Raw genomic sequence first — 12,995 nt, 5'->3', positions numbered from 1 at the left:
AATGCCACAAGACCAAGGAACTGAATGTAGACCTCAGGAGAGGAAAACCAGAGGTCCATAAGCCAGTACTCATCAGACGATCAGCGGTGGAGTGTGTCAGTAACTTTAAATTCCTGGGTGTCACTATCTCAGAGGACCTGTCCTGGACCCATCACGTAAATGTAATTGCAAAGAAAGCACAACAATGTCTCGACTTCCTCAGGAGTCTGCGGAAATTCAGCATGTCATCAAAATCCTTGACAAACTTCAATAGATGTGTGGTGGAATATGTACTGACTAGCTGCGTTACGGTCTGGTATGGGAACACCAATGCTTTGAGTGGAAAATCTTACAAAAGATAGTGGATTCGGCCCTGTACGTCATGGATAAAGCCCTCCCATCCATTGAGCAATCTACATGAAACATTGCCGTAGAAAAGCAGCATCCGTCATCAAAGATCCTCACCACCCAGGCCACGCTCTTTTCTCACTGCTACCATCAGGTAGAAGGGTACAGGTGCCTCAGGACTCAAACCACCAGGTTCAATAACAGTTGCTATCCCTCAACCATCAGGCTCTTGAAGAGAAGAGGATAACTACACTAATTCTATTTCAGGTGTTCCCACAACCAGTGGTCTGACTTTAAGGAATCTTTATCTTGTTATTTCATGCTCTTGTTACTTATTACTGTTTATTTATATTTTCATTTGCACAGTTTGTTATTCATTGATCTTGTTTACAGTTACTTTCCTATAGATTTGTTAAGTATGCCCGCAGGAAAAATAACCTCAGAGTTGTATGTGGTGACGTGTGTACCCTGATAATAAATTTTACTTTGACTTTGGCTATTTTCTAATCAGGCCACTAAAGCCTCATAATTTCTACTATTAAGTAAAATGTTTGTGGTTATTTTAAATTCTCAACAGAGCACTGATATTTAATGATTACTTTGAAAGGTTACAACACAGCACAGCCTGAATCACAATAATGTATTTGAAAACGCAAACGACAGGAATTCAGCAGATGCTGGAAATTCAAGCAACACACATAAAAGTTGCTGGTGAACGCAGCAGGCCAGGCAGCATCTCTAGGAAGAGGTGCAGTCGACGTTTCAGGCCGAGACCCTTCGTCAGGAATTCTTCAATGTATTTGAAAATTCTGGCTTTCCACATTTAGCCACACATTTAGACTCCAGGAGATGCTTTCAGTGTCACAAATAAACCAGTATTTTGGTATAATGTATTACATGGCCTGTTGCTTATCAGCTAATTATGACAAGTGCAACATGTATAACATACTGTAATTCCAAATATTTGCATTCCCCACCCAAACCAATTGTACTTTTAGTGTTATAACCCATAATCAATATACTTTTTGTTGTTCAGTTGCTGTTCAGTGCATTGCCTGGTACAGTGAAGGTAAACCAATTGCAGTCGGGTATTCTGACGGGAAAATTTTACTTGGAACAAGAGAGCTCGAAAATGTGGAAGAATCAGTGATATTAGATTCATTTCAGGTAAATCATCGTTTCCTCTACCTATTTCTATTCCAGAATTGTTTTTTTCCAAAAGAGCAACAGACCAAAATTAATAACAAAACATGTTGGAAGAATCAGCACGTCAGGCACCATATAGAGATTTTGAAGCCAAAATAACAGTTAAGATTAATGATCTAGTTTGCTGTATAATGCTAAATTTGTGTTATGCAACTTACTTTATCTTGCCTTTTTCTTATTTCTAATGAAGGAGAGTGTAACAAGCCTGAAATGGGATCCAACTGGTCATCTACTCCTTGCAGTTTCCAGAGAAGAGATGGTGAAAGTATGGGGAAGAAGAGGAAGTTCCTGGGTTGCAGTTCAAACTCTTTTTCACTCAGCATTGGTTAATACTTCAGCATGGTGTCCACTTCCAGGGAAAGGTGTGGATCCAAGACTAATGCTTGCAGTGTATGTATCAAAGGAAACTAAAATGTGTTTAATGTACCGTTCCTGTATTTCAAAAAACATAATTTCACTAAGAAATATAATGGGGAATTCAAAAGAAACTTCTTTCCCCAAAAATGATGAATCTTTGGAATTTGCTACCATAGTTGAAATGATTACACCTATGAGTGGCTCAGCAGACACTAGGCAGAATTGTTCATTTCTATGCCATCTGTCTGATATTGTCCTAATGGAAAGAAAACCGTATCTTAAAACTGAAACACATTGTTCTTTTAAACTAAACTCCAGGGCAGCCAAAATCTATCATGTTTTCTCAATTTCGGAATAAGTACATTGGTACTTGTTGTTTTCGGGGATCAAAACTTAAACTTAATTAAATATATTTCATTAGTAAGTTACAAGATCTAGACGTATATCCAAGTTTACAAATAACAGCAAGGTTAAATAAGTTGTGTAAATGTGAACAGGAAGATAATAAGTGATATAAACTTACCAAGTGGATGAAACTACAGAATATAGACGTTCAACACTGGTTCAGTACAAGATAGAAACATAGAAAACATACAGCATAATACAGGCCCTTTGGCCCACAAAGCTGTGCCGAACGTGTCCCTACCTTAGAACTACCTAGGCTTTACCCATAGCCCTCTATTTTTCTAAGCTTCATGTAGCCATCTAGGAGTCTCTTAAAAGACTCTATCGCTTCCGCCTCCACTGCTGCTGGATGATCAAAAGATCGTCCACTTTTGATCAAATTCAGCATAACTTCCTTAATAGAGAGTAGAGAGGTGTTACAGGACAACAAAGGGAGTTAGTATCTGAGTATTTTAATCATTAAATGCCAGTACATGTTTAAAGAAAACAAGGCTTACACGGTTGGAATAGAGTATTGGTGTTGACAACAGCAGTACTCAATAGGCAGTTACTACAATAGCATTCTGTACCATTCATCAGTGACATAAATTTAAATCCCAGCAAAGGCAGTTGGAGACTTTAAGTAACTGAATGAATCTAGAACTTAAATTGTTAGTCACAGCAAGTTTAACAAAGAAACTGCTGTTGATAAAACCCATCTGGTCCACTAATATCCTTCAGGGAAGGAAAAGCGCCATCCATGTTCATTTGGCCTACAGTATATATTTATAAAACTGCAAATGCATTAATGTGATTTATATTGAAATGCCTCCTCAATTCGGAGGCAATTTGAAATGGACACTGAACTTCTGGCATTCCCCAATGATATTTGCATCACGTGAAGCAGAGATTAAAAGAAAATCACAGGGTCATTAAAGGAAGAAGTAGTGCTTCATTTGTTCAGAAATTTTGTCTTGTGGGGATATCCAATTAAGCAAAAAAGGATCATAATCTTAAAATTAGAACTAGGGTGTTTGAAAATCAAATTAAGAAGTAGGTTTCTCATGTAATGAGTGATGGTAAACTGAAATCCTTTCTCCAATGAAAGGCTGTGGATACCAAATTAGTTGCAATTCTCAAAGTGATTTTTGTTGACTTGAGGATTATGGAAGAACAACTACAAAGTGGAAATCAATCATATTTTGACAGGTGAAATGCACTAATTAGTCTGAATGGCTTACTTCCATTCCTGTGATCTAAGTACAAGGCTGCCATTTTGTTTGTAGGTGTAATTATTACCAACAACTGTTCTGGTCCAGCCACTTCAGCTCTGTGGCCAAAAAAAGCACACCAATGTCTCTACATCTTCAGAAGGCTAAATAAATATGGCATGTACCCAATGACTGTTGCCAATTTTTGTAGCTGAGCAACATCTCATCCGAATGCATCACAGCTTGATATAGCAACTGCTCTGTCTAAGACCATAAACTTGAACACAGTCCATCGTAGAAACTAACCTCAGCTCCATTGACTCAGTCTGCACTTCATGAATGGAGCCGAGGTTAGTTTCTACGATGGACTGCTTTCACATCTCTGCAATTTTATGGTCTTGGACAGAGCAGTTGCCATATCAAGCTGTGATACATTCTGATAAGATGTTGTTAAGCTACATCAAAAGACCCCTTCCTCTCCAATCATTCTTTCTTCTCCCTTCTCCCATCAAACAGAATATACAGAAGGTGGAGGGAACAAACCAACAGACTCAAGGACAGCTTCCATCCCACTGATATGTTACCAGCCTCATGACTGGACCCCTCATAGATGAAAGATGAATTCTCAATCTTCCATTCTGTCTGCTTGTGACCCTTGTACTTTATTCGTCTACCTGCACTGCACTTTCTCTTTAATTGTACATGATATTTTGCATTCTTTTTTTGTGTATTGCCTCAATGTACTTAAGTAAGAAATTATCTCCCTGGATCGATTGCAAACCAAAGCTGTTCTCTGTATCTTGATACTTGTGACAATAATAAACAATTACCAATCATAGTTCCAACTTTTAACTATAAAAAAGGGACTGGCTGATCAATAATCACTGAAGTATTTTGGAACTAGCAGGCGCACATATTGATTTATCACACTCCACAAAGCATTTCTTAAACATGTCATTTTTGGAGCTAGCCTAAGTCAAATTGGATCTCTGAAAATTAAAAAAAAACTTCAGCAACTGGAAACTTGAAATGAAAACAAAAAAAATGCTGGAAACACTCAGCAAGTCAGGGAGCATCTGTAGAGAGAGAAAAACAGTTAAGGTTCAGTTTCAAAGACCGTTTAACAGAGGTAGGACATCCTGAAGAACCTCTCTCCATTTATGGTGAAGAATTTTATGCTAACCACAATGGTCTAACAACCTGAGCTGTAATTTTATTTTTAATATATACATTCTAAGGTCTGATTTTTTTTCAACTGATGAAAATGGTTCTGTTTTGGTTTTCACACCAGGGGTTGTCAGAATGGCTTAGTTTATGTTTGGACACTACCACAAGGTGGCACTGCAGTTTCATTGCCAAACTTCTTGCCTTCTGATGTACAAGGAAAGCAAGCTGAGGTAAGGGAAGGAAGTTATATTATGATCTGTGGTATGAATCTTTTGGACTGGAATTGGTCTTAATCTGCAAAGATGAATATTAAATATTGAATGGACACCCTCTGGTGTCCCTGACAACGACACCTGCAAGAAGTGCATCCAGCTGCAGCTCCTGACAAACCACGTTAGGGAACTGGAGCAGGAGCTGGATGACCTGCGGATCATTTGGGAGAATGAGGAGATTATAGATCGTAGCTACAGGGAGGTAGTTACGCCAAAGGAGCAGAGGACAGGAAATTGGGTTACTGTCAGGCGAGGGAAGAGGAAAGGGCAGGCAGAGCAGGGTTCCCCTGTGGCCATTCCCCTCAACAACAAGTATACCGCATTGGATACTGTTGGGGGGGATGACTTACCTGGGACAAACTGCAGTAGCCGGATCTCTGGCGCTGAGTCTGGCTCTGCAGTGCAAAAGGGAGGGTGGAAAAAGAGGAGAGCGGTAGTGATAGGGGATTCGATAGTTAGAGGTGCAGATAGGAGGTTCTGTGGTCGTGACAGAGAATCCAGGATGGTTTGTTGCCTCCCAGGTGCCAGGGTCAAGGATGTCTCTGATCGCTTGCATGACATTCTGAAGTGGGAGGGTGACCAGCCAGATGTCATGGTGCACTTCGGTACCAATGACATAGCAAGGAAGAGTGAGGAGGTCCTGGAGAGTGTGTATAGAGAGCTTGGTAGGAAGTTGAAAAGCAGGACCTCGAGGGTGGTAATCTCAGGATTGCTACCTGTGCTAGGTGCCAGTGAGGGTAGGAATAGGATGCTCTGGAGGATGAACAAGTGGCTGAGGAACTGGTGTAGGGGGCAGGGTTTCAGATTTCAGGATCATTGGGACCTCTTCTGGGGCAGTTGTACAAGAGAGACGGGTTACACTTGAACTACAGGGGGACCAATATCCTTTCAGGGAGGTTTGTTAGTGCTATTGGGGAGGCTTTAAACTAGATTTGCAAGGGGATGGGAACCAGAGTGCCAGAGCTGACAGTGTGGCTGGGTGAAAATAAATGATGTTGAAAGTTCAAGCAAATCCGCTGATAGAAAGGTTGTGAGTGATGGTAAAAATCTTCTGAGGTGTATATATTTCAATGCTAGGAGTATTGCGGGGAAGGCGGATGAGTTGAGGGCGTGGATTGACACGTGGAATTATGACGTTATAGCAATTAGTGAAACTTAGCTACAGGAGGGGCAGGACTGGCAGCTTAATATTCCTGGGTTCCGATGTTTCAGATGTGATCGAGGCAGAGGAATGAAAGGTGGGGGAGTAGCATTGCTTGTTAGGGAAAATATTACAGCAGTGCTTAGGCAGGACAGATTAGAGGGCTTGTCTACTGAGTCCTTATGGGTGGAGCTGAGAAACAGGAAAGGTATGGCCACATTAGTGGGATTGTATTACAGACCACCCAATAGTCAACGAGACTTGGAGGAGCAAATCTGCAGAGAGATAGCAGGTAACTGCAGTAAACATAAAGTTGTGGTGGTAGGGGATTTTAATTTTCCATACATTGATTGGGACTCCCATACTGTTAGGGGTCTAGATGGCTTAGAGTTTGTAAAATGTGTTCAGGAAAGTTTTCTAAACCAATATATAGAGGGACCAACTGGAGGGGATGCAATATTGGATCTCCTGTTAGGAAACGAGTTAGGACAAGTGACGGAGGTCTGTGTAGGGGAGCACTTTGGTTCCAGTGATCATAACACCATTAGTTTCAATTTGATCATGGACAAGGATAGATCTGGTATTAGGGTTGAGGTTCTGAACTGGAAGAAGGCCAAATTTGAAGAAATGAGAAAGGATCTAAAAAGCGTGGATTGGGACAGGTTGTTCTCTGGCAAAGATGTGATTGTTAGGTGGGAAGCCTTTAAAGGGGAAATTTTGAGAGTGCAGAGTTTGTATGTTTCTGTCAGGATTAAAGGCAAATTGAATAGGAATAAGGAACATGGTTCTCAAGGGATATTGCAACTCTGATAAAGAAGAAGAGGGAGTTGTATGAAATGTATAGGAAACGGAGTAAATCAGGTGCTTGAGTATAAAAAGTGCAAGAAAATACTTAAGAAAGTAATCAGGAGGGCTAAAAAAAGACATGAGGTTGCCTTGGCAGTCAAAGTGAAGGATAATCCAAAGAGCTTTTACAGGTATATTAAGAGCAAAAGGATTGTAAGGGATAAAATTGGTCCTCTTGAAGATCAGAGTGGTCGGCTATGTGTGGAACCAAAGCAAATGGGGGAAATATTAAATAGGTTTTTTGCGTCTGTATTTACTAAGGAAACTGGCATGAAGTCTATGGAGTTAAGGGAATCAAGTAGTGAGATCATGGAAACTGTACAGATTGAAAAGGAGGAGGTGCTTGCTGTCTTGAGGAAAATTAAAGTGGATAAATCCCCGGGACCTGACAGAGTGTTCCCTCGGACCTTGAAGGAGACTAGTGTTGAAATTGCGGGGCCCTGGCAGAAATATTTAAAATGTCACTGCTACGCTGTCTACGGGTGATGTGCCGGAGGATTGGAGAGTGGCTCATGTTGTTCCGTTGTTTAAAAAAGGATCAAAAAGTAATCCGGGAAATTATAGGCCGGTGAGTTTAACGTCGGTAGTAGGTAAGTTATTGGAGGGAGTACTAAGAGACAGAATCTACAAGCATTTGGATAGACAGGGACTTATTAGGGAGAGTCAACATGGCTTTGTGCGTGGTAGGTCATGTTTGACCAATCTAATGGAGTTTTTCGAGGAGGTTACCAGCAAAGTGGATGAAGGGAAGGCAGTGGATATTGTCTACATGGATTTCAGTAAGGCCTTTGACAAGGTCCCGCATGGGAGGTTAGTTAGGAAGATTCAGTCGCTAGGTATACATGGAGAGGTGGTAAATTGGATTGGATTGAAGAAGCCAAAGAGTGGTGGTAGAGAATTGCTTCTCTGAGTGGAGGCCTGTGACTAGTGGTGTGCCACCGGGATCAGTGCTGGGTCCATTGTTATTTGTCATCTATATCAATGATCTGGATGATAATGTGGTAAATTGGATCAGCAAATTTGCTGATGATACAAAGATTGGAGGTGTAGTAGACAGTGAGGAAGGTTTTCAGAGCCTGCAGATGGACTTGGACCAGCTGGAAAAATGGGCTGAAAAATGGCAGATGGAGTTTAATACAGACAAGTGTGAGGTATTGCACGTTGGAAGGACAAACCAAGGTAGAACATACAGGGTTAATGGTAAGGCACTGAGGAGTGCAGTAGAACAGAGGGATCTGGGAATACAGATACAAAATTCCCTAAAAGTGGCGTCACAAGTAGATAGGGTCGTAAAGAGAGCTTTTGGTACATTGGCCTTTATTAATCAAAGTATTGAGTATAAGAGCTGGAATGTTATGATGAGGTTGTATAAGGCATTGGTGAGGCCGAATCTGGAGTATTGTGTTCAGTTTTGGTCACAAAATTACAGGAAGGATATAAATAATGTTGAAAGAGTGCAGAGAAGGTTTACAAGGATGTTGCCGGGACTTGAGAAACTCAGTTACAGAGAAAGGCTTAATAGGTTAGGACTTTATTCCCTGGAGTGTAGAAGAATGAGGAGAGATTTGATAGGGGTATATAAAATTATGATGGGTATAGATAGAGTGAATGCAAGCAGGCTTTTTCCACTGAGGCAAGGGGAGAAAAAAAACCAGAGGACATGGGTTAAGGGTGAGGGGGGGAAAAGTTTAAAGGGAACATTAGGGGGGGCTTCTTCACACAGAGAGTGGTGGGAGTATGGAATGAGCTGCCAGACGAGGTGGTAAATGCAGGTTCTTTTTTAACTTTTAAGAATAAATTGGACAGATACATGGATGGGAGGTGTATGGAGGGATATGGTCCGTGTGCAGGTCAGTGGGACTAGGCAGAAAATGGTTCGGCACAGCCAAGAAGCGCCAAAAGGCCTGTTTCTGTGCTGTAGTTTCTATGGTTCTATAGTTTCTATGGAAGTTTAAATCAAAGTGGTGTTCTGTACTGTAGGAATTGTTTTTTAACCGAACTTTTTATTTATTGTAGGATAGATTTCGGTTCAGAGGTAGAGCCAAGTGTATGTTTCGTCTCAATGCTCACATAACTGCAGTGGTAGCAGTGTCCTTCAGTCCCAATGGATTAGCACTTTTGTCTGGAGGAATTGGAGGGTTGATAAATATTTGGTCTATGCAGGTAAGGATTTTGCTGCAGTTTAATTTTGAAATTTACTTACTAAAAGATGAAGGGTGTACAAAACTTAGAACAAGTGAGAAGTAAAGATCCAGTTTTGCAGGGATTTTGTTAATATTTCAACTTGTTGTTTTTATAATCTTATAAATGTTTCAAGCCCACTTTTTTTCAGTACCTGGCAATCTTTTGAAAGTTTATGGTAAATCAACAGTTTGATTGGGCTGTACTTCCTTTGACCGTCTCACTTTGATTCCATATGAAACAGAAAAAAATCAATTTTTATTCGATTTCAGGCTATTGCCCACAGAATGCAAGTTTGTTCGGCCAATATTTTCATAGTTTTTGTAAATAACAAACCGGATTTCTTCCTTTGTGTTCTGTCAGAGGAGGAAATTAAACCAAGATAAGATTGTAAAAGCATGTTGATGAAGTGGAATATGGCCAGTTCAACTGCAAAGTTCAACAATACACAGGACCAAACGCCTCACTTGCTACAGAATCATCCTCAAGCCCACAGAAGTCTTTTCTTAGTGTAGTCCATACGACATATATGAGGGAGGGAGGATGCAGAGAAGAGTTGACATTGCTGCATAAACATCATAAACACAAAAGATTCTACAGTTGTGGGAAATCCAGAGTAAAACATAGAAAATGATGGAGGAGCTCAGCAGTTAGGGCAATATCAATGGAAATGAAGCCAGTTAACATATCAGGCTGAACCCCTTCGTCAGGATTGGGATTCCAGTGGGGATTTGACCCTTAGGAGCCAGCTAGTGTCATTGGTGGACATGGAGTCTGACAGTGATGGTGCTAATGTTGGTTCTGACAATCATTAGTGAGCATGAGTCGGGAGGTAAATGGGTGAGAAATGGGGCATAAAACAGTGCAGCACAGTATGGGTCTTTTGGCCCATGCACCATACCCCATACGTCTTCATTTTTCTTTCAAGTGTGTACATAAGAGTCTCTTAAATATCCTTAATATATCAGCCACTTTCAAAACCAATAGGAGAGATTATTTTTTTCAGAAATGGAACAAGATGCTGGAAACACCAAATAAGTCTGTGGAAAGAGGAACAGAATTAAAATTTCACGTGCAAGGTCCTTGCTATGATTGGTTCATAGTGAGAGTCAAGTTAGGTGGTAGCTAGGAGTGTGAGGGAAGTGAGGATCATGGTTGCTGGTGAAGAATCAGGGCCTGAGTGAGTGCCACCTCAATGGATAAGTAAAGAAAATCTTCCTGCAACAGGCTACCAGCACAAACAGCTGCCAGCGCAGGTTGGTCTTTAAGTTGACAACAATGTTTGCTTCTGCACAAGCAACCCCATTATGCATTGACCACAATTCCAGGAACTGGCCTCCAGGGTGATTTGTAAGTCACTGCATATGTGAAAGAAAATCTAATTGCAAGATCCACTATTTCTTTTGCAATTGTTTTTATTGAAATTGAATTGTGTGTCAAAAATATTGTTCCATATAAGCGAAGTTGCAAATCTGCCCTGAGCCACACACCAAAGAGCTAGAGGAATTCATTGGGTCAGGCAGCATCAGTGAAAGGAAATGAACAGATGATGTTTGTGGTCAAGACAGTTCATCTAGAGTTCGGATGAAAGGTCTGGACCCAAAATGCTATTTGTCCATATCCCTCTATAGATGCTGACTGACCTGCTAAGTTCTTCTAGCTGGTTTGTGTGTTGATTCACATCTCCAGCATCTGCAGTCTCCCGTATCTCCAGATCTACCTTGATACTATTTTTTCTTTTCGTGCTTCTGAAAGTTACATTTCAAAATAAATGTTATATGTAATTATTAAATCAAGCACTTGTTAATAAAGAACAAATGTATCTGTTTTTTCTTTCTTTCCTCTCAGGATGGTTCAGTTCTGCAAACAGTAGTAACTGGTCTGGGGTCAATAGTTGGAATAGCCTGGATTCCAGACATTGGAGTAGCAGTTTGCTCCAGCAGAGCGAAGGTCAGTTGGTTATAATTATTTACGTTGATCACTAAAGAAGCAAGTCCAACATTACAGTGTGAAGCTTTTTTATCTGTGAATACTACAACAGAATTCTACCACTCAAAGCCAAGAATTTATGTAATTTTTAAAGTGCAGTGGCTGTTGCATTGTACACCCAATTTGCACACAGATCCCACAAACAGCAAGATGTGTTCAGAGAATGTTAATTGATCATTTTTGGGCATTATCTCAAGAAAACTTGGACTTTTTACGTGTGCTTAATAATGCAAATGGATAATCAGTCAAGCTTGTGGCAGCAACTGAATGCATAAAAATGTGTAGACATGGTCAGGAGGTTCAGTTGTTGTTAAGTGACTTTGACCATGGAATAATTGTTGGTGCCAGACGGGGTGGTCTGAGTATCTCAGAAACTTCCATTTAATATCAAAGGATGTTTACAGTATACAACCTGAAATATGTCGCAGACATCCATGAGAAACAGAAGAACCCCATAGGAATGAACAAAAGAAAAACGTTAGAACCCCAAAGCCCCCTTCCCTACGCAAGCAGCGTCAACGCATCAACATTCACCCTTCCCCCACCCATTTCAGAAAAAACTTCAGCACCCACCACTCTCCAACCAATTGCAAAGTACACAAAGAGAGACCATAATCTGCAGTCAACAAAAATTATTGTTTACCCAACATTTCGACATGCCACAGGCTTTCTCGCTCACTAACAAGGTACAGAGAGATATCACCCATTTTCACAGCAAAAGGAAAGGATGACAATTGCTGTTATGATATTACAGTCTGCTGCGTCACTTTTCCATACAGCCGCTGCAGCGAAATCCTGCCTGTTCAGTTTCATATTTTACACTGAAATTGCAATCTCACAGTGAAGAAATTCAGGAATCAGGACTGTATGAACAAGATGACCAAATAAGTATTGTCTTAATTGATCAGGCTGAATAAATCATGAGAGGAAAGATTTTAAAGTATGACGAGAAATTGATTATAGAACATACTTGCTAGGTTTAGAGTAATGAGAAATGGTCGATTCCAGAACAATGATTCCCCAGAGTAATTTTAGTGAAAGAATGCTGTTTAAGGCAGTGTTACGGAAATTCTTCATCTTAAGGTATAGATCATCTTTAGAAGACAAATAAAATATTGCAATATTGATCTTTGACTTTGGATACAGGAATGTCAGAAGAAATTTTTTTATCTATAAATTTGAAAGTAATAGTGGTCTAGACACAGTTGCAGCACATACGTGACAAAAGCTTTAACAGAAAATTGTCCAAATTCTAAATGTATGTCCTTTCTTGATAGGATGTTCTTCTAATCAGATGTTCACCAGAGTGGATGTCTCAGAACCACATCTTACCATCGTGTCGAATGGCTCTTAGAGCACAGGGGATTATAGGACTGAATAAAGCTCCATGTATGAAAGTTTTTATTGAAAGATTACCTTTGCTCCTGCATGCCCAATATGCATATGAAAAGGTAATATTTGATTTTGGTTTGTATATACGCATAAAAATTAAGCTGGGTAATTTTTTACAATCTTCCTTATGAATCAAATATGATTGCATTGTGCAATTATTTGTTCCATTTCCCTGCCTTAATATTTGACTGACTTCTGTGCTTAGGTTTCAACCACTTCGAGGTCGGAACCCCACTAGGAATAGGGTTTCCCTTGTCCTCACCTACCACCGCACCAGTCTCCGAGTCCAACATATAATTCTCTGTAACTTCTGCCACCTCCAAAGGGATCCCACCACCAAGCACATCTTTCCCTCCCCACCTCTTTCTGCTTTCCACAGGGATCGCTTCCTACGCGACTCCCTTGTCCATTCATCCCCCCCCCCCATCCCTTCCCACCAATCTCCCTCCCGGCACTTATCCTTGTAAGCAGAACAAGTGCTACACATGCCCTTACACTTCTTCCCTCACCACCATTCAGGGC

At 40.5% G+C, this 12,995-nt stretch overlaps 1 protein-coding gene across 5 annotated transcripts in view; it reads left to right on the top strand.

The window, feature by feature from the left end:
* Nucleotides 1-12,995, top strand: part of LOC134343917 (probable E3 ubiquitin-protein ligase HERC1) — a 295,654-nt gene that overhangs the window by 216,049 nt on the left and 66,610 nt on the right. For all 5 annotated transcript variants that reach the window (XM_063042842.1, XM_063042841.1, XM_063042839.1 and 2 more), the window contains 6 exons: nt 1,364-1,494; nt 1,724-1,923; nt 4,777-4,882; nt 8,928-9,074; nt 10,941-11,042; nt 12,359-12,532. In XM_063042842.1, the coding sequence (XP_062898912.1) occupies nt 1,364-1,494; nt 1,724-1,923; nt 4,777-4,882; nt 8,928-9,074; nt 10,941-11,042; nt 12,359-12,532 (860 nt within the window). The remainder of the gene's footprint in view (nt 1-1,363; nt 1,495-1,723; nt 1,924-4,776; nt 4,883-8,927; nt 9,075-10,940; nt 11,043-12,358; nt 12,533-12,995) is intronic.

The sequence above is a fragment of the Mobula hypostoma genome, chromosome 3 (genome assembly GCF_963921235.1).
Source record: "Mobula hypostoma chromosome 3, sMobHyp1.1, whole genome shotgun sequence".
Taxonomy (NCBI): Eukaryota; Metazoa; Chordata; class Chondrichthyes; order Myliobatiformes; family Myliobatidae; genus Mobula; species Mobula hypostoma.
This window is presented reverse-complemented; position numbering and strand designations above follow the sequence as displayed.